The sequence below is a fragment of the Pelophylax lessonae genome (assembly GCF_965119305.1).
Source record: "Pelophylax lessonae genome assembly, chromosome: 3".
NCBI classification, from domain to species: Eukaryota; Metazoa; Chordata; class Amphibia; order Anura; family Ranidae; genus Pelophylax; species Pelophylax lessonae.
The window spans coordinates 543,855,658-543,882,407 of NC_138770.1; the positions used below are offsets into that span (position 1 = coordinate 543,855,658).

Here is a 26,750-nt window from a genome sequence, read left to right on the forward strand (position 1 = left end):
GGAATGCTAATGGGACTGCACTGATTATCAGCACAGTCCCCCCACCAGGAGAGCCGCTTACCGGCTCTCCTCTACTCACGCCCTGTCATGTGAGTAGAGGAACACCTTTTACATAGTTTGTTTGGACCAGGTCCAAATAAATCAAAGGAAGCTTTGTATTGATTGCTAGAATACATTGCTTGCTATGAGCGGCTGAGCGATGCTGTGGTAGACTCTTCTGTGTTCTGGGTATGAGACATGAAGACGTGGCTCACACTTGGAACACACAGTGAGGTATGCTGTATTTAGCATTAGCTACATACAGTTTATACTGCACAGCCAGCAGCCTCGCGGGTTAGTGAGGGTCATAGTTCATCTGGGCCAGCTTGTAAAGTGTGTGGAAAAATGGAGTTCCTCTTTAACACAGACTTTTTTAAAAATATTTTAAACAGGAGAACTCTTCCAGGTTTAGAGAACCCATGGCAATAATGTGTGATGGTGACTGGGAATAATGCTCCTTACATCTGTGGTCAGTGGGAAGAATCCCCCCCTCACAAATCCTTAAAAGCATTATTGGTGTCAGTGGTCCCCTATCTGAGAGGCAGAAGTTGTTCGTTGCTCAAGGAACCCCTAGGAACCTCTGGTGGAACCCTAACATTCTTTAGAACCCTGGTTGAGAAAGGCTGCTTAAACACACAATAGGTCTTTTTAAAGCTTTAAACATTAATTTGTCGCAAAGCTGAATATTGTTTTTCGGCAGTGAAGCGATACCTACCCTGTTCAACAAGTGACAACAGTGCTCCAAAACTAGTATGCTGCCATCTAAAGCTTTCCATCCAGGTAAATTTCTCTTAAAAATAAATGTAGCACCCCCTAGATAGGTGCTAGGGTTAGGAAAATTTAGTTCTAGCTCACTGTATTCAGGGGAGCTGCTGTTTTGTTGTTAGGAAAATTTAGTTGTGCTTATTTGAATCAGTCTAGTTATGTTGATTACTCTGGCCTGTTCAGTGCTTCACCTGCTGCAGGTTTGATTGCTCTCTCTGCTTTCTGGAGAACTGGATCTCTCTAGAACATAGGTATGGAGCAAGGCACATGGTCAGCATGAATATTTATACAGCCCTGGCCAATCCCAGGGAGGGTGGCCCTGAAGTCTGCTGGGAGTCTGTCTAAATACTCTGAGACACAGAGCAGTCGGTTTTTTTCCTGTAGGAGAGGAATACAACCTAAGGAGGGGGGGGGGGTTGATTGCCCCCTTAGGCAACCCTGCCATGTGCTTGCTGTTAGTGAGGCCTCAGGTGGACGACCTAAGGGCCTGCTTTGATGGAAGCTACTGAGAGGGGCTGTCCTCTGAAGATCTAGTCTGGTATCACAGGAAAAAAGTATTGCCTGGATTTTGGAAGGAGGAAACCAACTTCCAAGGACATTTGAGTACAGACAGTAACAGAGATCTTAGGGTCTTTTTGGTCTGCTGCCAACCCTCTGGTGCTAAAGAGTCAGCTGTGTGTGTAAAGGGGGCATTGGCTGGTGTCCTGAAGAGCTTAGACTATCTAATTCTCAGTAAAGGGACTCTGCTCTAATTGCTCAAAGAAGGAAGCTTCTACTACTTCAAAGCCAAGTCCACAGTCTGCTTTTGCAAGGGCGTTTGCTTCAGTTCTACAGAAGGAAGTTTACTGTCCTCATCTTGTACATAGTTCTTTTTTTTTTAGTATCCCACTCAATTCCCCAAACCTATACAATTATTTACCCTCCCCCCCCCCCCCCCAGGGCAACAGGCAACAACAAGGTATATTTCCAGCGCCCCTTACGGGGGTAGCGCAACATAATATACGTATGATCTTGCTTGCTAAGAAAACTGAGAACTGCTTCAATTGTGTTGCTCCAAAGAATTTTATGGTAAAACAAAATACCCTGCCTCAAACCACACCATACTAGCAAGACAATAGTTTATATTTTTACTGCACCTGTCCAGACTGGCAGTCTGCAAGATTGGAACAGGTAGATGCCATCTGACCCTTTTATAATCCTGGTTACCAGAGAATAATTGATTGAAAGTAATCAGCACCTGTGGGCTCTTTACATGGGAAAGTCCACTAAAAAAATGAGGCTGCCAGCAACATAGACTCACCATACATAAAAAATAGAATTATAAAACACACATTTTAGATGGTGAATAAAAAGATGACACAGTAACAGATACATGATTTTTTACTGAAAAATGTATATCAGTTAGAGTTCTTAAGATTTGACCATTTCCATTTATATAAGGCAATGATGTCTATACAGCATTGGTTTACAGTAATGTTGTCTCCAATTGTACTGGATATCTTTAATATCACAGCAGCAAAGACCTCAGCAGACTTCAAGTGTAAAAATAAAAAGAAAAGAAAGTGGAGGCCATCAATCAGATTCTGACTATGCAGATTATAACATTAAAGCAAACACTGGTCTGGCTGCTATTTTTGTCACCTTCAGGTTTCATTATCCCAGATTTTTAAACAGGATCCAAAGATATTCAACTCATTGTAACAAATAAATAGCAGAAGGCTGAGGATCTCACATGATGGATTTTCACATGGACATCAAAAATATACGTTGTACTTAACTTACATGTGATTGGATGGAATATACAGGTGATGTTGCATCAGTGGAAGAGATAAAAATTTTTTATGGTGGTCAGTATTACCATAGTTTACAATATAAGGTGATCTATACAACTTGTATTGTATGGTATTGTTTCCAAACCAAAGTTTTGAAGAACAGAGCAACAGAGAATTTAGTCTAAATTTTAAAATGCACCAAGAACACAGGTAAAAAGATCAGTTTTTCCTAAAACTGCACTTGATCATTTTGTTATTATTATTACAGGTACTTATATAGTGCCATTAATTATAAACAGCGCTTTACATATTTTATATTATACATTCATGCTTACAGTCTAAGGTCCCTAACTCACATTCATACATACACATACTAGGGCCAATTTAGACCGGAGCCAATTAACCTACCAGCATGTCTTTGCAGGGTGGGAGGAAACCAACACAGGCACAGGGAGAACATGCAAACTCTGGGCAGGTATTGTCATGGTTGGGATTCAAACTGATGTCCCCAGTGCTGCAAGGCCGAACAGCTAACCACATAGCAACTGTGCTACCTCTGATCCATTAAAACTGAATTCCAGGAAAACCGCTAGATACACAATTGCAATATACTGTATTTAAGTGAACTGTTCTGTTTGTAAACAGATTTATAGTATCCATTCAGCCACTCTTTTGAGGAATAAATGGTAGACGCGAGGTGCTGGATGCAAATCTTCAGATGATAAAAAAACACTTGGGTCTTGACGGCTTGGGTTCTGTAGTTCTCCACAAAATGGAGGACCTCTTGGAAAACAGGGATCAGTCACCCATAGAGAAATCAACATGTAATCTAGCCAATAAACACCAAACAAACATCTTGAACGTCCAAAGCCTTTTAATAATTTAGCCAACGAAAGCAAGAAATCGAAAAGCAGCCTATATGTTTTGGAGATCAGAAAATCCCCATTATCAGGGCTATAGATAGGAATACAAAAATTAGATAACACTTAGAAATACAATTGATAAACAAGAAATAGTTTTTTCCTGTTTCACTTTTATTAGCTTTTTCATACGTGTTATTATAGTATGTTTATTCTCATCTACAGCCCTAATAAAGAGGGATTTTCTGTCTCCAAAGCTTATTTTTTTCTTGCTGTCTTGGGCGGAATAATTAAAGACTTTGGGCTCTGAAAACATTTATTTAGTTAGGTTGTGGACCTCTTTGCAGAATTTGAAGAATTTGAAGTTTAATTCTCAAGTCTATAGATAAGTAAAGTGTGCAGGAAAATAGTGTTAGATACATGTTTTATGTTAGGTTTCTTGTTTAAAACATCTCCAATGGCAGTAGGAAACTTCTCAAACTTCTGCTTTCTGTGTGGAATCGGTGGTCTATCTGCAGTGGTCCAATACCCCCCCCTGCTTTGTCATACCTATAGCTCTGCAATCAGTAAAGCCCACACTTCCCGCTGATTGCAGAGTTGTAGGTCTTCAGAGGTCGGATGGTGTCTCCTTTCCCTTGCAAGGTCTCATGAATCCACCCTGGCCAAGACTAGAGATTTGTCTCCCTATGCTGTGTGCCTAAATACAAACACACAGCCCTGTAGCCTATGATAGCAAGGCACACCCTTGCACCACCCAGCTAGTAGAATGACAGCTGCTGGAGACTACACTGTTCCTTGTTATCTCTTCCCTGTAAAGTACCTGAAGTTCAGGGTAGCAATGTTGAGAGACCAGAAGCCAGCGGCATTGGAAGTTATAAAGTGCTTAGACACAAATTAAAATACAAACTACTGGGGAATGTTTATTTAATTAAAGCAGAACTTCACCCAAAAAGAGAAGTACCGCATTTCTGTTTTCTTTCTCCCCTCCTCTTCAACTTTTGGCACATTTTATCTTTTTGGGAGAAGCGAATAGGCAATCCGAGCAGAAGTTCGCACCTCTCCTTCCCTGCCCGCAGCCTCTTGGGACACGTCACAGGTCCCAGAAGGCTGTGGAACCATTTAAAAAGTGCAGCACGGCTCACAAGGAGTTGTAGCCTGGTTCCAACACTAAAGGTGCCAGGGACCCGAAGACCGGTGAAGAACTTACCCAGGTGAGGACGGTGCTGGATCCCTAAACAGGTAAGTGTCCGTCTATTAAAAATCAGCACCTACAGTATTTGTAGCTGCTAACTTTTATTTTTTATTTTCAGACTGAAGAACCACTTTAAGCTAAAAGTAGACCTTCACTCACTTTTACTACTACTTCATTTTATCTTACTCATCCCCCCATTTTCAGAAAATCATAACAATACCTTTCTGATTATCTTTCCCTCTTGAAGCCTTCAGGAATACCCACTTCACACATCTCAAGAGGCTTTTCAAGGGCTATGTAGAACATACTGTGCATGCACTGTAGAGCATCATCTGGGGGCAGCTGCGAAGTAGGACCTGGAAAAGACAGTCAGCCTCCTATGTCAGTGAAGAAGACGGCAGCTTTTGATGGATCAACCCAGCAGACAATGTAAGAAGGGGTTTAGATAAAAATTAACCTTGGGAAATCGGGTGAAGTTCCTCTTTAGGCTAAAAAATGTTGAGTTTAATGCTATTTTTAGAAAAAAAAAAAATAATAGAACATTTACACTGCAGTGTTTTCCTGCACACCTAACTGTAGACTTTCACAAGGCTCAGTTATGATCTGTTGTTTTAACAAATAAGTTAATTGATTGGTTAATAGAAAGAACAGGTAGTTCTAAGCTTAGCGTTGCAGGGTTCTCCAATGGTAAATGTTAACAAACAGTTGCTCTCTAATTTGGCTCCAATAAAGGGAAGTCTCTAAGTTATTTGGTTGTCTGTTCTGATAGGTATTTTTGGTATGCTTCCAGTATTTCTGTAATAATGACTGGATCCTCCAGGGTGGTTATATCTCCAAGATCCTCAGTGTAGCCTGTAGCGATTTTCCTCAGTACTCGCCGCATGATTTTCCCTGAGCGAGTTTTGGGAAGGCGTTTCACCATCTAAGAAAGAAAGATGACATTACAAGTCTATAGTATTGTTAACTAGGTGAAAATACAGCCTCGTACACAGTGGTGGCTGGTTAATAGGGGGCGCAGGGGTGCTGCCCCCCCCCCCCCAAGGCTAGCCACCGTAACATCAGCATTAAAGAAAAAAAAAAGTGTACCTTTAATGTCAGCGGGGCGCCGGACACACTGCGGCTATGGAGAGGGGTGGGGGTTTTGGTATCATGTGCCAGTTTCTTGCAAACTGATTGGCGGCCCTTTAGAGTGGGCTCGGGGCGCAGAGCGATGCCCCCCGAACACTCACGATTGCCGTCCTGTGAATGGTCCAGGACCGACGTCTGACGTCACCAGCTGCACACTGACATTGCAGGCAGATAGAAGAGCACACTGTCAGTGTTGGCAGATAGAAGAGCACACTGTCAGTGCTGGCAGATAGAGTAGCACACAGGGCTTTGATGCATTCACTTTGTGCTTGGGATCCCTCTGAAGAGCAGCAGCAGGAGCACAGCCTCGGTGTAGCAGCAGCGCAGCCAGCCGGGGTAAGTTTCCTGCACCACTCATGATCCTTTGTTTGGGATGAAGCAAAAATAATCACTGATCACATGGCTGCAGGAATAGAAGAGTCCTGGAAAAGTCATTGCACCCTGTGTACGCTGAGCTCCATACCTTCTCTTCTACCCTATGCAGGGGATGCAGGGTGTGCAGGGGGTGGCATGCATGCAATGATCCTCAACACAGCTGTAAATTATCTGACAATTGTACATCTCTGCCTTATCAGTTTTTTTCAGCTCTATAAACAGATGGCTTGTACTGTCATGCACAGTGTTAGTTATTTAAACATGTCTCTGCTATCCCATGTGAAAATCTACCCCTGTGTATGGCAGTGTGAGTTGCTGGGATTTCAACACTGTTAAGGTAGGACAGTTCCTTGGCTATGTCCCTGGAACCCCATTTGAACATTTATCCTTGTGCATGGCAGTAGGATGCTATGATTTCAGCACTCTTGGCTGGACAGTTCCTGGACCATGTCCCTGGAACACCATGTAAACAATTACCCCTGTGTGTGTGTTGTTGCTGGGAGCTCAGCACTCTGGGTTGGACAGTTCCTGGACCATGTCCCTGAAACACCATGTAAACATTTACCCCTGTGTGTGGGGTTGCTGGGTTCTCAGCACTCATGGTTGGACATTTCCTGTACCATGTCCCTGGAACCCCATGTGAACATCCACCTCTCTGCAGGGCAGAGTGAGTTGCTGGGATCTCAGCACTCTTGGTTGGACATTTCCTGGACCATGTCCCTGGTACCCCATTTGAATATCCACCTTTCTGCAGGGCAGAGTGAGTTGCTGGGATGTCAGCACTGTTAAGGTAGGACAGTTCCAGTAACATGTCCCTGGAACCCTATGTGAACATCTACCCCTTTACATGGCAGTGAGTTGCTGGGATTTCAGCACTATTAGCTTTGGCACTTCCTGGACCATGTCCCTGGAACCCTAGGTGAACATCTACCTCTGTGTATTGCAGTGCGTTGCTGAGATTTCAGCACTGTTAGCTTTGGCACTTCCTGGACCATGTCCCTGAAACCCTAGGTGAACATCTACCTCTGTGTATTGCAGTGAGTTGCTGAGATTTCAGTACTGTTAGCTTTGGACAGTTCCTGGACCATGTCACTGGAACCCCATGTGAACATCTACCCCCGTGCAGGACATAGTGAGTTGCTGGGATCTCAGCACTGTTAAGGTAGGACAGTTCCTGGATCATGTCCCTGGAACACTGTGTGAACATCTACCCCTGTGCATGGCAGAGAGTTGTTGGAATCTTAGCACTGTTGAGGTAGGACAGTTTCTGTACCATGTCTCTGGAACCCCATGTGAAAATCCTGCCGGTACCCCAAGTAAAATTCCACCACTGTGCAGGGCAAAGTAAGTTGCTGCTCTTTTGGATTTCAGAACTGTTAGCGTTCAAAAATCAACATTTTTGTAACATTTTAGGCCAATTTGTTTTCTGCTACATATTTTTGTACCTTGATTACTGAAGGACCCTTTCACACTTGTGTGACCTCAAAGTCACGCAATTTTTTACTGCGTTTTTTTGCCGCGAAGCAATGCCTATTACATTTTTCTGTTTGCACCAGCCTCCACTGCTACAGCTCAGATCGGAGCCACTATACTAACATTCTGATGTTAGTACAGCAATCTCTCCTGCACTATTGTGTTCTTTCAGGGGGACGCTCCCCCCCGCCAGAAAACTCCAGTCAGTGCTCTCAGACATTGGCTAAGAGCGCCGACCAGTAGTCGGTTGGCAGACCTTTTTTCGGTCATGACTCTTACACACTGACCGAATGTCAGTCGGTTTCTATTGAACGAGCCGATGCCACCCGACATTTGGCCTGTGTATACTTGGTTTAAGTCTCACATTGTTTGCTGACATTTCTATTTCCAGGCTTTTTAATGAAAACAGGTCACCAGACAAAAGAAAATTTTGTTTGGTTGGTACATACTCTAGATTTTGTAGGCTTTATCTTTTAGTAAAAATATTAAATGCTTTGAACCCATGGTCTAGGAACAGGCAAATTGTCCTACATGTTCATTTAACTGTACCCAAATCATTCTTGAAATGGTTGAGGATTTCTCCAAACTGGACACAAACCGACCTAAACTCAATTTTAACACAAACTCTGTTACATCGGTTAGTATCTGGCTAACTTAGGCTTCATGTACACACAGCCTACTTTGACCGTCGGCAGCAGGAAAATGCAAAACGCGGCACAATTGAGCCACTTTTTTGCAGCGGTTTGCCGTGGTTTGCATTTTCTGGTGGTCAAAACATTCCTATACTGAACGCAATTCTTCTGTGTTCAGGAGAGGGAGGTTGAGAAAGGTTGAAATTTAGAAGCTGTAGTGTACATGAAGCCTTATGGAGATTGCTGAGGCATGTTGTTTATTACTGAGTGCCCAAGACTAACTGAGAAGTGGACTTACAACCGTGGAGAAGACAGAAAATGAGAGGTGTTCAGTGATGGATTTAAATAAAAGACAAAGCACAACCAAGCTTTTGAGAAATACATGGCTTTGTGAACACTTTTATTATTGTGACTGTAATGAGCTGCAGCTGAACTAGAACAGAGAACGAGAGATGCAGTGTGGTATATGAAGCAAAGAAATTGTGTATCAAAGCAAAACATTTATTTGCAGTTTTGGAATGAAATTTTGTTCCACATGGGTACAATGACCTGCACCTGCAATTGTACAGATAGTGAAAAGTACACAGTGATATATGAAACAAAGGTCCAAAGGAGAAGCCGTTTGGATGTCCATCTTGAGTTTTGGGAAAGGGGGAATTGAGCCTAACTTGTTGAGCCCAACAAAGCAACAGTATTTTTTAATAGAATTTACAGCTGACCATGTGAAGTGTTAGGAGCCAAATGTAGACCTGTATGCTCCTAAGAATTTTGTTTGCAGCTTATCTTAGCTTATACCAACCCTAAATACACTCAAACATATCACTTCTTCCTATACAAGAAGGTCCCTCACCCTGCCAACATCCAATTATATAAAAAAGGAAAAGAGAAAATATAAAACTAGTTTCTCAAGAACATGGCGGGCTTTATAGGCACAACATGAGGCTCTTAATTAAAAAGTACAAACTTTATTCCATCGATTCTAAAACATCTTGCATTATAAAAACAATGTAACACCATCTACATTCAGCAGATTAAAACAATCCAGCAAAAACACGGAGGAAAGTTCTAGTCATTCAAGCTGGTAAAGAGATGGGAAAGGCCATCAAAAGGAAGTATGTATATGTAGTAGCAACGCAAGTATGCAGAGTCACAATCCCAAATCCTCCATGTTGGAATAGTCAATGCGTTTCACAAGATTAACTTGCTTCCTCAGGACTGATTGGATAGGTGCTGATCAACCTTGAAGGTAGGTATGTGTGCAGTACAAAACTCATGGAGGCGGACCCAGGGGCCACCTCAAACAGAGGGTGGGATGATTACCCAAGTGTCTCCTTCTCCCAAAGGCCAGACCACTTTGGCATATACAATAAATATAAGGTGAGTAAATGGGCCGCAAGGGTCCAAGAAATAGTAGTAGAATAATGCTGTTAGAGGGAAGATCTCAATAGAGAGGATGAATGAATGTATGGCCTACGACAGATGCCAAAAAAATAGGCAGGATAAACATCACTTGAATACGGATATTTTGGAGCACAGTGTACTCAGAGTATAAAGGTAGGATCTTGATCAACCGAACAAGACACCCCCTTAAACAAAGAGACCAACCACACCTAGGGTCTAGATTAGAATCGGCTGAGTGCCCAAACATTGGGACCGATTTTCCATAGTGTTTCCAATAGTAGAGTCAAGTAGTCTTCTTCTAAAGTGGCTAAATGGTCGATGTGGGCCTGGTCCATGGGTATAAAAAATTGAGAGAGGAAAATGAGAAAATGGAAGGATAAAACAGGATCCACATTAAAGAAGAACATTGTGTTCTAACTTCTGGTCTGAGAAGGCTTTTCTGTGCTATGCACTGATTTGGTTGGAGGACTTTTTGAACGCTTTGATCTCAACATAACATGTATGTTTGTACTGTCTTGTTGGGTTCCTATCCCTATTTCATAGAAGTCCTGGTTTTCATACACTTCAAAAGGTTCTCATTTATTCAGGTCATGGTACTGTATAGCTAGTAGCAGTAAGTCAAATTTAGCAGGACTTGTTCTGTGATGTTGAAGAGGTTTCTAAGTCACTTCATCAGATCATTGAACCTTACAGAACAAGTCAAGTTGAATGCGACATAAGTTACTACCAGCTATACTAAAGATATCATTAAAAAGATACAGAAATATTGAAGTATTTAGAATGCATTTGCATATACTTACCAGAATATGGTCAGGAACTGCATATTTTGCTATTTTTGTGGCCACTATTGCTTTAAGATCCTCTTTAATATCTTTTTCTGCCTCCTTTACATCATCTTTTAATACAACAAAGGCAAATGCAGCTATAAAACAGATAAGAGAAATCACCAGTTAAATTAAAAATTAACAAAACAAATTTCTATAATGAAATTACATCAAAGAAAGTAAGCATTAGCATATACAATTTACTGTATAATATTATGCAGTTGTGCAGTTGACATTACCCTATTGCAGCGGTTATTCTCAAGCAAGTAATGTTTGCTTCTCATTTGTTCCCCATGTAACAAAACAAATCAGGTTATTCCATTTCAGGCACACATACCTTGCTGTCACTAACTGAATCTGACTGATAATGAAAGAAAGTTAAACTCCTATTTCTGGACCTTTTGGCTGCCTTTGATACAGTTAACCACCCCCTCCTACTCAAATACTTTACTCCTTCGGTATCTGTGACTGTGCTCTTCACTGGCTCTGATCCTACCTCACTTTCAGTGTCACTTACAATTCTTCTTCTTCCTCTCCTCTTCCTTTCTCCGTTGGGGTCCCCCAAGGTTCTGTTCTTGGACCTCTCCCATTTTCAATCTACACCTCTTCCCTGGGTCTGCTGACAACACAGAAATCTAATTCTCCACCCCTCAATATCTGTGTGTGTGGTTGTTACACCACTTCCTCAAACTCATATTGTCTAAAATCAAGCTCATAATATTTCCTCCCCCACGTGCCTCTTCCCCTAACTTCTCTGTAAAGAGCAATGGCACAACCATCCACCCATCCCCGCATGCCAGGATGCTAGGTGTTATCCTGGACTCTGAACTCTCCTTTCAGCCCCACATCAAAGCACTTTCCAAAGCGTGTCGCCTCAACCTCCGCAACATCTCTAAAATACATCCCTTCCTAACCAATAAAACCACATAGCTCCTGATTCACTCCCTGGTTATCTCTCGCCTCGACTACTGCAACTCCCTCCTTATTGACTTACCTTTAAATAGACTATACCTTCTTCAGTCCATCATGTATGCTGCTGCCAGGCTCATCGTCTGCTATTCCTCTCTGCCAATCCCTCCATTGGCTCCCAATCACCTAACAAATTAAATTCAAAATACTAACAATAACTTACAAAGCATCCCACAACTCAGCCCCCAGCTACCTCACTAGTCTAAAAATACCAACCAAATCTTCCTCTCAGTTCTTCCCAAGACCTCCTGCTCTCTAGCTCCCTCAACACCTCCTCCCATACTCGCCTCCACGACTTCTCCTGAGCCTCTCCCTTCCTTTGGAATTCCCTAACCCAATCCATCTGTCTATCTCCAACTCTATCAACTTTTCTCCTTTAGAGAAGCCTATCCTGCCCCCACCTAACAAATGTTCTTTTGTTTTCTTCATCAGCTCATCCCCCCACAATCATTAGCCTTTGTATCTCTTGACTCTCCCTCTTAGATTGTAAGCTCCAACGAGAAGGGCCCTCTGGTTCCTCCAGTATTGAATTGTATTGTAACTGTACTGTCTGCCCTAACGTTGTAAAGCGCTGCGCAAACTGTTGGCGCTATATAAATCCTGTATAATATAATAACAATAAGGCAGAGATCTGAAAACCTAATACCTTCAGCAGGTTTGGGAAGAGAGATTCTTTAACGCAGATGGAGTCTAATGATGCCAATTGTTTTTTTAGAGCTACTGACCATAAAAGTTAACCTATGCCCAGACTATGCAAACTAAAGTATTTACATATTTTTACAAGCAATATAGGCACATCAAAACAGGCCATTATTCACCTCTGTGTCTAATGACATTGTGGGGAAATGTAAGTTTCACACTAGGAACACTGTAACCTGACTTTACTGTAGAGTCTTTGTTGTGATCTTTGAAAATAATTACTTCATATTAGGAGCAACTAGAGAGGTCAGCGATGGCTTTTTTTTTTTTAGCTTTTTTACTGCTTGTTAAAGTGGTTATAATACCTAAACATTTTTTTTTTTTTTTACCTTAATGCATTCCTTACATTAAGGTAAGAAATGTTTAGGCATTAGTATCCCCCTTGACATTCCCTTTTCCTTACCTAAACCCTCATTCGATCCAGCACCTTGCATGTCTGCAGCTCTTCTTCCCCTTCCTGGTCCCACAGGCTTTGCTGAGGCAGCAGGAACCACTGGCTCCCGCTGCTGTCAATCAAAGAGCCAATGGCAAGGAAGCAGAGGTCCAACTCCCATTGTGTTTGTCAATAGACACAGGCAGCGAGACTTAGGAGTGAGCCTGCACATAGAAAGTGACCAGAGGGGAGAAGCCAAAAGCGCCAGCAGGGGACTTGGAGAAGAGGAGGTTTGAGGTCACTCTGCGTAATTCCAGTGCACAGAGCAGGTAAGTAAAAACCTGTTTGTTATTTAAAAAAAAAATAATTTTTAACCACTTTAAGAACATGTAAATAATTTTATGTCTATAGTCTGAGCACAGCCTGCATTTTCAATGGAATTGCTGAATTTCATAATATACCAGACAAATTATATTATTGCAGAATGAAACCAAGTTATGAGACCCTTTTTGATCGAGTTCAGATCTGTGCAGTCGTATTAAATAAAATGCCATTGTTATTCTTGACAGTGCTGGCTGTAACGCCACTCCAGGCTCAAGCCCAATTTATGGGTGTTGCTATTAGAGAGTCAGCCAGCATTGAAATCACCATCTCCTCTTCTTTTTTGCAGCCTTGTTCCTTGTCTGTCACCTCTTCAGATAATAATAATGCACGCAAGAGAGCCACACCATCCTCTCCCTCTTAAGCCTGGTATACACTATGAGTTTTTTTTCGTTCAACCCAGTGGAAAAAAACTGTCAGCTCCAGTTAGAGTCGCTGGTTTTCCAAAATACACATCCGACACCGGCTAAACGGCAGGCTTCTGTCGGACCAGCTGGCATACACGTGAGCCGAATGTCGGCTGGTTTTTATTGAACCAGCCGATGTCTCCCAACTTTGGGCCCGTGTGTTCAAGGCTTAACTCTGAAAGCTGCCAGACATCCATGTAACCATGCAGCCCTGTGCCTCTTCTGATCTCCTCTGTAAGCTTCTTTGTAGTGGCAAGAAAGACTGAACCCAGTCTTGTCTCTTACCACCAGAAATTCAGGGCAATAGAAGTGTTGCTTGTATTGGTGTGAATGACACTGCCTGGAGAGAATTATTGTCTTACACAAGCTCACAACACAAGCTGACAATAGTTACCCCACCCTGTTTGGCACAGAAGGCACAAACCGGCAGGGCAGAGCTGCAGATGCACCATCTTACAGCTTTCAAAGGATGAAAGGGGGGAGTCTGCGGGCTCTGTGTGCACGATCTGTACAGTCCCCTGTCTGCCTGCTTTGTCCAGTGTGATTGAATACCAATTGAGGGGGGGAGGGGTGGGCAGCTATCTGAAAATGCTGCTCAACCCGAGCACAGATTTAAATAGAACCAAGTGTGATGTGCATTGGGTTCATTCGTAAAGGGAGGAGGGGGTTTACATGCATTTTTATCTTCTTCTTTAAAGGAAACCATCCAGAGGGATATATTGCTACCATTGCTGATCTCTCATACTACAGATGCTAGTTCCCTGGCTGGTATGCTGAACCTCTGACTTCAATATGTTGGACCACTAACCTAAATCGAAGACCTCTAAGGCCACATGTGCATGGACACTTACTAGCTCCTGTGTGCTGAGGCTTCAACTTTTTTACTAGCTCCTGTGTGCTGAGGCCTCACATTCCTTACTAGCTCCTGTGTGCTGAGGCCTAAAATTCCTGGCACTTTCAGGCACCCAGGAAGCATCATGTTTTGCATACATCTACTAATGCAAATGAATGGTTGTATGCAGCCATGCCCAGGTAAACGCTGATGGCTTCTGCACCGTCAATTACCCGTGCATGCATGTACAGCACTCCTTAAGTTCAAAAATGGAGAAGCATTACATAGGTAAGCACTGATGCAGAAGCCATATGTGTTTACCTGGGCACAACCCAGTACAGCCATTCACTTGCATTGACAGCTGTATGTGGCATGCACTGTGGATTTTAGGCCTAGTAAGATGGATTAGAGCTAGTAAGCATCCAAGTGCATGAGGCCTAACTTTACCTTGATTTTCCTGATTTGCATGCTTGTTTCAGGCAAGTGACTCAAAAAGTATTGATGTACATAAGCATTACAACCAGGCAACTAGCGTTTTCACAAAAACGTTGGTTAGCAAATTCAACCTTCATATTCCTCGTTGGACTTTTTTACTTTGAAATTTGTGACATACGTACAAGGCCACAATGTGTGGAAACCAGGCTGGCTGTATGCACAGCTTACATCCTACTTTAGCTATATGGTTTTCCTACAGCAAAGATCAGTATAAGGCTCGGCTCACACTAGCCCGACTAGCGCGAGATTCAGTGCAACTTTGGAACCCAACTTTGATACGACTTTGAGGTGGCTTTTTACACTCTGTGGCATTGAAGTTGTATCAAAGTCAGACCAAAGTAGTGCAGGAACCTTTTCTAAAGTTGCACAGACTTGTGTAGTATCAGTTAAGACAGCTCTCATGGGGAAACATTGAATTTGAATTGGAGTGCCACAAGTCGGATCCTATGTCGTATCAGTGTGAACTGAGCCTAATAGAGATTAAATAAAAGTAACAAATTAAAAAAAAAAGTAACTAATTTAAAGCGTTAATATTCTTAGATGATTGAAAGCAATTCTCACTTTTTACGTTATGATCTCTTCTATATTACTTTTTAATCACACAATTAAAAAGGTGACTGTGGGGCTATGATTGCCAAGTTCAACAGACGCTCTGTGAATTCTGATTACAACATGGCTAGCATCCAAGAGTCAGATTCAGATGGTCTAACTCAGAAAAGTAATGAAACTGTTGTTGGAAGATGGTCAATATGATAACAGTTTTATTACTAGTCCTTCAACAGACTTTAGCAAAGTCTTACTTGTTTGAATGACTAATGCATTGAAGACTTTGTACTTAAAAAGGGAGCTCATAAAATGTTTTCATTTTGCAATAATGTATTTTGTCTGGTATATTATGAAATTCACCATATACTGTAAAAAGGCAATGTCTGCCTTAAAATGAGAAGCGTGGGATTCTAAAAAAAAAATATTCATACTTACCTATGTAGATGCAGCACCGATCCGAGCTGCAACAGTCCCCTGCCAGCTCTACACCGAGAACTGAGAGATCAAAGACCACTGATTGCTCAGTTCTCAGATCCTTTCTGAGCACAGAATAGTAACTGTCAGTCACAGCTCTGTATTGTACTCTGCCCCACCAGGGCTTATTGGATTGCTGGGCTGTGGCCATACTTCTCATTCAACCCTTTAGCTGCCAGAGTCATTTTTTAAGCACACATCATACAATGCCAATTTTTAAAGTGTAATCAAACTCCCAAAAACATATATTTTCTGAAAGAAGGGCCTGTGTAGAAAAAAATAATGGCAGGTGCAATTTTTTTGTGTCACAATAATACACTTAAGAATAATACAAGCCTCAGTTCTTGGTAAAAAATAAAAGATAAGGTTGCGTGGAATAAACAGGTACCAGATATGTCAATCATGAAACGTGTGCTCCCTACCTAAAACATTTGTTGCAGAAAAAAACAGAGTTTTTTTCATCATATGCCTAGGTTGAGTTCTTTAAATTAGCAAATATTCACTTTAGCTAGGTAATTATGTCTCTTTATATCTTTCTGTCTGTCTACCTTGCTGAACCTCATCACCACCCACAGAGGCGTCATAAGGCAGGTGCGGGGGGGGCGGACCACACCAGGGTGTCCACGGGGGGAGGGTGACACCACTCTGCCTCTCATCTATGCGGGCTGGCATCGCATCGCCGCTGCACCGCATAGTACTACTGAGCAGGACCGGTATGGGAAGAGGGCGCAGTTTGCTGGGTACAACCCTGCCCTGCACAGATTATGCTGCCGAATGTAAGAGACAGAGAGCGGCTGGCTATGTTCCTTCCTGCATGTAGAATAGATGGTAGCACCCGCCCCCTGCCTGCACAGCGCGCTATACTATTCCCCCAGTGACAGAGTGGAGGAGGAGGGGCAGGTGAGGGTGGGAAAGCTCCGACTATCAGTGCTTCCCAATTGATTCCAGAATAGATGCATACTGTACACAACTTTCCTGCTTCTCAACAGCGGCTTCCCCCTCCCCTATCTAATCCTTTCTATCACTCCTGATTTCTCTCACAGTTTTCCGATGTCCGTGGGACATCAGCACCCCCCCCCCCAGCCTTCTGTTTTTATCTCTCCCTGCTCTGGACATCTCAGAGCTCATTCCTCCTCTGTGTAGTGACCCCCCCCCCCTCCTCCTGTGCCCTTTCCTCTGACCCCCTCCTCTCTAGCTGTACAGCAAAGTTGAATGGTGCTCTCCCTCCTCCTGTCTCTGTGCTGCTGAGTCTACCACGATCTACTCAGCTAACAGGTAAAAATTCAGGCTTTTTAATCACTGATATAGGTGTGCAGACAACTGTTCTTTCACATTCTTTTTTTTAGTAAGAACCTATTACAGCCCATTCAGACTGGCACGACACGACTTTGTGGGGCGACCAGTGAAGTCGCGGTGCACAGTGTGCATCGCAAACTTCGATGTGACTTGCAGGGACTTCATATAATTGAAGTCTATGCAAGTCACTCCGAGGTCGCCCCGAAGTAGTACAGGACCCTTTTTCTTAGTCAGAGCGACTTGTGTCGCTCCTATTAGAACCGGTCCTGTACTACTCAATGGCGAGCGACCGACCGACCGCGACTTGTCAGAAGACCAAGTCGCCTGACAAGTCGCGCTAGTCTGAATGGACTCTTAACAAGGGGTGCAAACAATGTGTCTCCCATGCTGGGCTGTCTTTTATCAGCACGAGGGTACATAGGTGTGCGCATCCCAGTGCCACCACCTCATTAATTTCTACTGGGACATGAGTCTGCCTGGACACAGCCTCTGTATTCTAATATGACACACAGATGCAGGTGCCAATAGAAATGAATGGGAAGCTGGCACAGGGACGCACACAGCACCAAACATCCATCTATGGACAGCCTTCAGCTATCCATACATTATACAATCTGATTGTACAATATCTTTTGGATCTACCACCAACGATGTAGTACAAAGGCCTGCCTGATTGGATACTATTTAAATTAATTGTTTAGGTTTGTTCATATATTACAAAGTTTTGGTAAATCTAAAAGAGATTGTGCAGAGATTGTACAATCAGATTGTATAGTGTATGTTCACCCATAGTGTTCTTGTTCATGAGTACTAACAATGACAAATGTTTTTCCTGTTATCTTTATTTTTATCTATGTAGATTTGTTTGCCCAGGAGCTTTGTCTTTGAGTCCATTAAACACTCTGAAACATTGTGTAAAGCTGGGTACACACTGGGGTTGCACCGATACCTGTTTTGTACCACTGACATCCAATCCGATCCATTAAATCTGGACAGATGGAAACCCTATTTTCCATCTGTCCAGGGGATCGGATTGGATAGGATCGGATGAGAACAGACAGACGTTCCCATCCGATTTCCCCCATAGAGATGCAGGGGGACCTGACAGCTGTGTTTTATTATTTTTATATGATATTGTAATTTAAAGGTCATTTTAATTCTCCTAGTTATTAATGTCGCTATTGCCATTACATTTAGTGTTATATTGGAGCTATGATTTACAAGTTACATTAGTAAAAAAAACATTATTGAAAGGGGTTGGGGTGACACCGTGAGTTACCGCACCGGGTGACACCAACCCTAGTGACGCCACTGACCACCCATACTGTGCTGGCACTCTGCCAGAAGGTCAAAGATGGAAATTGATCACACTGCTAATCAAGATACCACATTGGATTAAAGTAGCATAAAATATATTGAGAATGTAGCCCTGAGGCTGACACCACAGCCTGTATTCTGGAAAAAAAAATAAAAATAAAAGGGTGTTCCGGCCTTGGGCATTACCTTTGCTATAACATTTATTGAATGAATAAAACAGATGTGTACTCACAAACGTCAAAAAAAGTTAAGCTTATCATTGTCCATAGTGTCACAGACAGCCAGGATTCCTCCAACATGTCCCAAACAGGAGAAGACCTTCAAAATGGTTGACGCGTTTTGAGGGGGGTCCCTTCTTCCTCTGAGCCAAGTTTTGTGCATGCTGCATAGTCCACCATTCAATTTTGAATGCTTACAAAGCTTTAGAAGACCCACCTATTGATATTTGCATGCTTCGCCCTCTGTCAGGTGGGTGGACTTCAAGATATAAAGCATTTGACATAGTAAAATACACTGCATTACAACCATCATAAATGAGATATGCAAGCAAAAAATTACAATTTATTTTTGTATATCCCAATTATGGGGGTTTTAATAATGCAATGTATGTTACTATGTCGAATGCTATACAGTATATCTTGAAGTCCACCAAAGCTTTGCCAGTTTTGGGAATAGCGGAAGAACTGTGATACTCCATGGTCAGAGCATTTGTTTGAGCACAGGAGGCTGTTCTTTTAAATTTCTATAGCCCAGCCTTTCTCAACCTTTTCAACACAGAGGAACCCTTGAAATAAATTTCTGGTCTCGGGGAACCCCTGCTAAAAATTTAAAATCTACAACTCATGAAACATTAGTGTGACAGTCAGTGGGAAGAATGCTCCTTACTCTTGTCATCATTGGGAAGAATTACCCCCATTACAGATAGCTAAAAGAAACAATGGTGTCATTGGGAACTTATCTGAGAGGAAGAAATTGCACATGACTCAAGGAACCCCTAGCAACCTCAGGAGGAACCCTAGGATTCCACGGAACCTTGGTTGAGAAACCCTATTATAGCCTGTCTGTAGGGAATTTATCCTTTACATTAAATTGACTTACAGTACATAGCTTCTCAATGTAATATATCATGGGGCCTGATTATGAATTGTGCTAAGATAACTTTTTGTTTTGCCTCATTTTGTATTATTTCTACATATATGTCACCTGGTTTTTGTCCACTTTTTTAAAAATATGACCAGGAAAATGGCAATATCACAGTGAAAAGTGAATACACTACCACGGAAAGAAAAAGAAAATGTAGCACAATCATACTATGTCACCTAGAGGAAAGTTCCTTCCCCAGTTTTCCTACATTGAAAATAACAGAAAATTTACTATCAAATACTCACCATAGTTTTCCTTTTTCAAAAGGACTTCATGGCAACATAAGTTTGGGTAACTCTGCCCTCACTTCTACCCCATAGGACCCAATTTCCATAAATTTTCAGGCTGGGCCAGAGGCTGCGTTCTAAACTAGCCCTCTCGTGACACTGGGAGGGAACTTTTCCATTTTCCTGACAGACTCCCATGGTAGCATACATTTGGGAATTAGCTAGCCACACAAACCACACGGGTGGGAGTGCTGAACAAAAGAAGGTTCAATTTTCACCACTGATGGACAGCACTTTAAGGCCAAAGTTAACAGAAGATAAAGATGCAGGCTTAACGCAATAGTGAGCCATGAACGTATGAACGGACGATCAAGAAGTCGCCCTGCATATCACTTCGGGAGACAAACAGCGAGAAGCCGCCCAGAATGTCGACAACGTTCTTGTCGAATGTGCAGTTACCGCCTCCGGGAGAGCCATGCCCTTAGCCCTATTTGCTTGATGGATGGATAGCACTATCCAGGCAACAATGGTTCTAGAGGAAGCTTGTTTCCCTCTCTTCTTCCCAGAAAAAAAGCACAAATAGGCGATCAGAGAGTCTAAAGGTAGCTCTTAGGTAAGCCTGTAGCGTCTCCCCTACATCCAATGAGTGCCTACTGCCATCCTCTGCTGCCTTGAATGTAGTGAGGACAATTTCTGATTTTCATGGAATACTGACGTCACCTTTGGGCGACGCATGCACCCTGACCTTAATGCTTTGGCCAATCAAATCATCTCTGCCATGATTGGAAAAAGGCAGGCTGCCTTTAGCCAATCATGGTTTAGGGGCTAAGTACACGCCCCCCACACTATATAAAGGCTGCTCGCACAGCCGCAGCATGTAGTGTGACCTTGCAGGCATTGAGATAGCAAGTGAATGAGACAGGGAGAGGAACGTGATTGAGGCAGGGAGAGAATAGTCATTTGCAGTTTCTCAGACAGTGCAGTGTAGTCTAGAGACATTGCTAGCTGTGAGTTAGGCAGTGAGAGGATCGTGTTTTTCAGGCAGGGAGAGGAAAGTGATTTGCAGTTTTTTTGACAGTGCAGTGTAGTCTAATTAGAGACATTGCTAGTAGTGAGTTAGGCAGGGAGAGAGATTTGTGCTTTTTACAGGTTAAGAGCTTAGATAGTGAAGTATATTCAGTAGTTCAGTATATACCATAGACCATATACCATACATTGATCTCTATCTATGTGTAGGGCAATTGATTAGATATCAGGCCATTGAGTATCTATCGGTCAGTTCCGTATACCCTATATTGATTTCTATCTATATGTAGGGCAATTGATTAGATATCAGGCCATTGAGTATCTATCGGTCAGTTACGTATACCCTATAGTGATCTCTATCTACATATAGGTGTCAGGGAAGAAGAAGTAAGCCCAGGCACATAGTTATGTGCAGACGGAGAGTGTTTGTTAACCAACGGAGAAAGCCTATTTAGCCAAACCTATGGACTTTGGATTCCTGTTCACTTTCCACACCTGCCACTAAGTGGCGCCAAATGGCCTATATAAACACCTCTGCTGCACTAGGACCTTGCCTTATGGTCTACAGCTTCCTGCTTCCTGTTCCTGGTGTTTACTCTGTTGCTGTCCTGATCCGTCTGACCACGATTGAACTCTGCCTGAACCGACCCCTGGCTTGCTCTTCGACAACGTCTCCGCTTTATCCTGCTGTCTGCCTGTCTGCCGTTGCCAACTCCTGCCTGAACCTGACTACTCTGTTGCCTGTGATCTGCCAGCCTGCTAAGCATCTGCTGCCTGTGACCAGTCAGTCTGCCAAGTACCTGCTGTCTGCATCACGATCCAGTCTGCATCCAAGTACGCACGGACCTCACATCTGCAGCCTTCACCATCTGAACTTCTAGGCACTCGTGCCACTCCAGGCTTCTGTGTCTCCTGTTTGCATTATCAGGGGTACTAGGCCGGAGGTGTAAGAGATCGCCTTCCTCTCCACGTCAGGCTCCATCTCCAGGTACGTGACAAAAGGGCAATTAATTAGATATCAGGCCATTGAGTATCTATCGGTCAGTTCCGTATACCCTATAATGATCATTATCTATATATAGGGCAATTAATTAGCTATCAGGCCATTGAGTATCTATCGGTCAATTCCGTATACCCTATAGTGATCTCTATCTATATACAGGGCAATTGATTAGAAATCAGGCCATTGAGTATCTATCGGTCAGTTCTGTATACCCTATAGTGATCTCTATCTATATATAGGGCAATTGATTAGATATTAGGCCATTGAGTATCTATCGATCAGTTCTGTATACCCTATAATGATCTCTCTCTCTATATACAGTATAGGGAAATTGATTAGATATCAGACCATTGAGTATCTATCAGTCAGTTCAGTACATATCAGCAGTGCATTATATATATGTAGCGCTGATATTCTCCTATGTTGATGTGTGTCTGTATACTTTAATAAAACGTCCATGGACATTGCTATGTTTGAGTAGTTGGAGCCATCTAGTGACCAAATACTGGTAATGCAGATATGTTTTTTTCTGAAAGAGACAGGAAGTGACTGTTGGTTTTGGGAGGTTTGGTGACCTACCCATGAACACCTTCTTGTGCAGGACATGCTGGGTAGGGGATAAAAGGGGCCGGAGCAGCCATTTTAGGTCTCTTGGAATCGTGTGGCCTGCCTGAGAGGACCTGTGGGGAGACGGTGGCCAGATTGCAGAGACCCAGAGACACTCATCCGAGCATCGGAGGACGGGATCCACCCAGTGGGGCTGAACGGTGCAATTGGTCCAGCTGACGGAGAAGCAAGTTTCAGTCACCGGACAAAAGTCACCACACAGAGCCTCTATCCAGTGGGTGAGCGGGTCACGGCCCACAGTTTGTTAAATCTCACGTGCAGTTAGACTCATATACAGGCCTCACTGGAAATTATAGTTCCACGAAGGAGCAGAGCAACTGATACTGAGAAGGTTTGAGGCCTATCTACCTTGATGTCTCAAGAAATGTTAAAATAGTTGTTACAGCTACACCAGAAGCATTTTCACTTCAATTTAATTCACCAAAACTGTGGATTACAAATCACAAGGAGCCACTTTAGCTAGCGAAGAAAAGAAGATCCAGGACTAAGTACTCCAAAAAGTGAGATCTCACACATAGCTTATAAAGTAGAGGGAGCTCCCAGGTATAGACATATATATATGTATACTGTTTCTTTCTAATTGTTTATATTGAAATCCATTGTGCTGTTGTCTTATCCTGGAGTGACAATACAGGTATTTTGTACTTTTTGTATCTTAAATTGTATTGTATTGCATTGCATCACAGCTGTGCCAAGGGGATTGAGCCAAGTTAGTGGGGTTTATTGGTAGAGTGCAGGCCCAGATCAAACCAGCAGCCCTTTCGGGGGTCAGTGCTACATATATTATATATTGATTAATCAGTAATAAACCCCCCCCCCCCATCCACATCATGTTCGAAAGGCCGACAAGGAGAGGCAGACACTCACAGGCCACGAAAAGAGGGCAAGCAGCCTCTGTGTCTACAGTGAAAAGTGGTGGTCACAGTCGACATGATGCTGTAACGCTCCTGCGTTTTATGTATAATGTGGATTTACAGCTGCAGAAATATTCCACTTCAGTAGTCATGTAGAGAAACGCTGAGACACCAATCCCAACTCCCAAGACTCATCATGTGTGGATAGTCTCAATTCAGCAAGTAGATACACACACTCAATAAGATGTTCCTAGAGTAACTTATATGTATAGTAATATAGTGATGATAGGCTGAAGAGACAGGTTGGGTAGAGATGGTAGATGACAGACACTTGAAAGAAATGTTCTTGAAAGTAAGATAGTAGCAGATGGGATGCAGATAGGTTTAGCAATCATGTATGGTAGCAGATGATAGAGTAGCAGGTGAACATACAGGATAGACCAACCCAGTGCAAGAGCAGATGGTATTAGGCTCAAGAGCTAGCAATCTTAGTTAATGCAGATATAGTAATAGTCCTTAGAATGCAGAGCTAGATAGTGTAAGCTTTAGTATGAAGGTTATAGAGGTTTCCCCTGTGGGGTACTTATCACTAGTAGCAATGTAGTAGAGGAGAGGTTCGGCAAGAGCGGATGATCCGGTAGCGGGATACAGGGATCAGCAGCGTGGTTCCGATAGCGAGGTATGCTTGCAAGCATGAGAGCTTCAAGGCAGATTATGCGGCGTTGAACGAACATGTGAGTGAGACCGCCGGAGGTTGAAATAGCCGCTCCAGCGGCGCTTAGTGATGACAGCATCGGTCTTAAAGGTGTATGCGCACCTTACCAAAAGAGAATGGTGGGGCGCATACACTTAGGAAAAGTGGAATTAGGGTACCAAAGGCACCAGAACATTACAGTACCCCCCCCCCCCCTTAAGGCCGGCTCCTGAAGGCCTCTGGAGCTGGTTTGTCTGGGTACTTTGCATGAAAGTTGCGGATTAATCTAGGGGCATGTATGTTAGAGGTGTTTAGCCAGGTGTCGTCTTGGGGCCCATAGTTCTTCCATCGAACTAAGTATTGAAGTTTTCTTCTGTGGATACGAGAATCCAGAATCTCTTTTATCTCATATTCTTCTCCACCTTCAACTTGTACAGGAGGAGGAAGTGGGATAGTAGGCCTTATTCCTTGGTCAGGAACATGGGGCTTCAGTAGCGACACATGGAAAATGGGATGTATCTTGAGGTCTATTGGCAATGTAAGCTGTACTGCAGCTTTTCCAATAAGTTTCTTGATTGGGAAAGGTCCCAAGAAGAGAGGTCCAAGCTTTTTGCTAGGGATTTTCAGTCTTAAATTTTTTGTTGAGAGCCAAACGAGGTCCCCAATAGCATACTGAGGAGAAGGTCTTTTGCGAAGATCATAGTACTTCTTTTGTTGACTATGAGCGTGTGCAATGGTAGTATTAAGCAAACCCAGAGAGTCCTTTATTTGGGTAAGATAGACTGAGGCTACTGGGTTATTTGAAGGAAGGATGCGTGGTGGAAGAATAGAGGGATGAAACCCATAGTTCAAGTAGAACGGACTCTGCTTGGTCGTACTGTGGGTTGCGTTGTTGTAGGCAAATTCTGCCAGAGGGAGAAGATCCACCCAATCATCCTGTTGGTAAGAAGTGTAACAACGTAAATATTGCTCGATGCATTGGTTGACTCTTTCAGTCTGTCCGTTGGTCTGCGGATGGTAAGGAGAAGTGAGCTTCCGCTCAATTCGTAGTATGTGACATAGTTCTTGCCAGAACTTGGAAATAAATTGTGATCCACGGTCAGACAGAAGAGTTTTTGGGATACCATGTAACTTAAAGACATGTTTCATCAGGAGTTCTGCCGTTTGTTTGGACGAAGGTAGTCTGCGAATAGCAATGAAATGTGCCATCTTTGTCAGATGGTCCACTGACACCAAGATGGTATTAAATCCTTTGGAAGGAGGTAGTTCTACTATAAAGTCCAAGGACACAACTTCCCATGGAGTTTGGGGTATTGGTAGACTGCATAGTAGACCGGATGGTCTCGTAGTGTCAATTTTGGACCTGACACAGACATTGCATGAAGAGACAAATTTTTGTATAGATGTTTTTCATGTCAGGCCACCAGAATTGTCTGGTAATCAGATTAAGAGTCTTTGTCATACCCATATGTCCTGCCATAGGCACATCATGCGATAATTCCAAGATCTTGGTGCGCATGGTAGGTGGTATGTAAAGTTTGTCGTTGTAGTAGAGGAAGCCTTCTGCATCGGTATTTAGTTGTGGTGGGGATGAATCCAAACTTATACCATGCAAAACCTCTTCCTTCAAGGAACGGACAACTCCAATAATACGCTTGTGAGGTATTATAGGAACGGAAGGGATTTCAAAGTAGTTTTCTTCAGTTAGTCGTGATAGTGCGTCCGCCTTTTTGTTCTTATCTGCAGGTGTGTAGGTCACTAGGAAGTTAAACCTTAGAAAGAATAGTGACCATCGTACCTGTCGGTGAGAGAGAGTTTTGTTAGTCTGAAGATATTGAAGATTTTTATGGTCCGTGTATATAAGTATTGGTAATCGGGTGCCTTCGAGTAGATGTCGCCAATTCTCCAGAGTTCCTTTTCACCCATGGGGTAATTTACCTCTGGACTGCTTAAGGATTTAGAAAAGAAGGCGACTGGATGGAGTGGTGAAGTGTTAGTTGGTCGTTGGAAGAGTATTGCTCCTACTGCCATGTTTGACGCATCTACTTCCAGAATGTATTGGAGGGATGGGTCTGGATGGCGTAGTATGGGAGCAGAAGTAAACCTTGTCTTTAACAGGTGAAAAGCTTTATTTGCTTCATCTGACCATTTGAATGGTCTCTTAATGCTAGTGAGCTGTGTGAGGGGTCTCACAATGGCAGAGAAGTTCCTGATGAATTTCCTGTAGAAATTAGAAAATCCAAGAAATCGCTGTAGCGCCTTGCGGGTGCGGGTGGTTGGTGTAGGCCAATCCTGAATGCAGGATATCTTACTCATGTCCATCTTGATTCCTGTTTTGGATATGATGTAGCCTAGAAACAGTACCTCTTCTTTATGAAACAAGCATTTTTTCAGTTTCACGTATAGGTTGTGTGCAAGCAATCTCGATAATACTAGTCTTACATGTCTTATGTGTTCAGACAAGGATCGTGAATATATAAGTATATCATCCAGATATACCACAACACAGACATCTAATAAGTCTCTGAAAATATTGTTTATAAATCGTTGAAAGGCTGCAGGGGCGTTGCATAGCCCGAATGGCATTACAAGATATTCGAACAATCCGTATCTGGTTCTGAATGCAGTCTTCCACTCGTGTCCATCACGGATTCGAATGAGATTGTATGCCCCTTTCAGGTCCAATTTTGAAAAATAGGTAGTTCCACGCACCTGCTCAATGAGTTCCGGGATAAGCGGTAGAGGATAGCGATCTTTTATTGTAATAGCATTCAATTGCCTATAGTCGATGATAGGCCTGAGACTTGAGTCCTTATTGCGGACAAAAAAGAGTCCTGCTGCTGTGGAAGAAGTGGAAGGTCTAATAAAACCTTTTTTCAAATTCTCATCCAAATATTCTTTCAGATGGGAAAGTTCATCCTGTGAA

General features: G+C 42.8%; 1 protein-coding gene across 1 annotated transcript in view; it reads right to left on the minus strand.

The window, feature by feature from the left end:
* Positions 1-4,685: 4,685 nt before the first annotated feature.
* Positions 4,686-26,750, minus strand: part of ACSS1 (acyl-CoA synthetase short chain family member 1) — a 243,539-nt gene continuing 221,474 nt past the window's right edge. The window contains exons 13-14 of the mRNA XM_082252543.1: positions 10,438-10,559; positions 4,686-5,550 (exon numbers count right to left, since the gene is read on the minus strand). Coding sequence (XP_082108669.1) covers positions 5,374-5,550; positions 10,438-10,559 — 299 coding nt within the window. The 3' untranslated portion in view covers positions 4,686-5,373. The remainder of the gene's footprint in view (positions 5,551-10,437; positions 10,560-26,750) is intronic.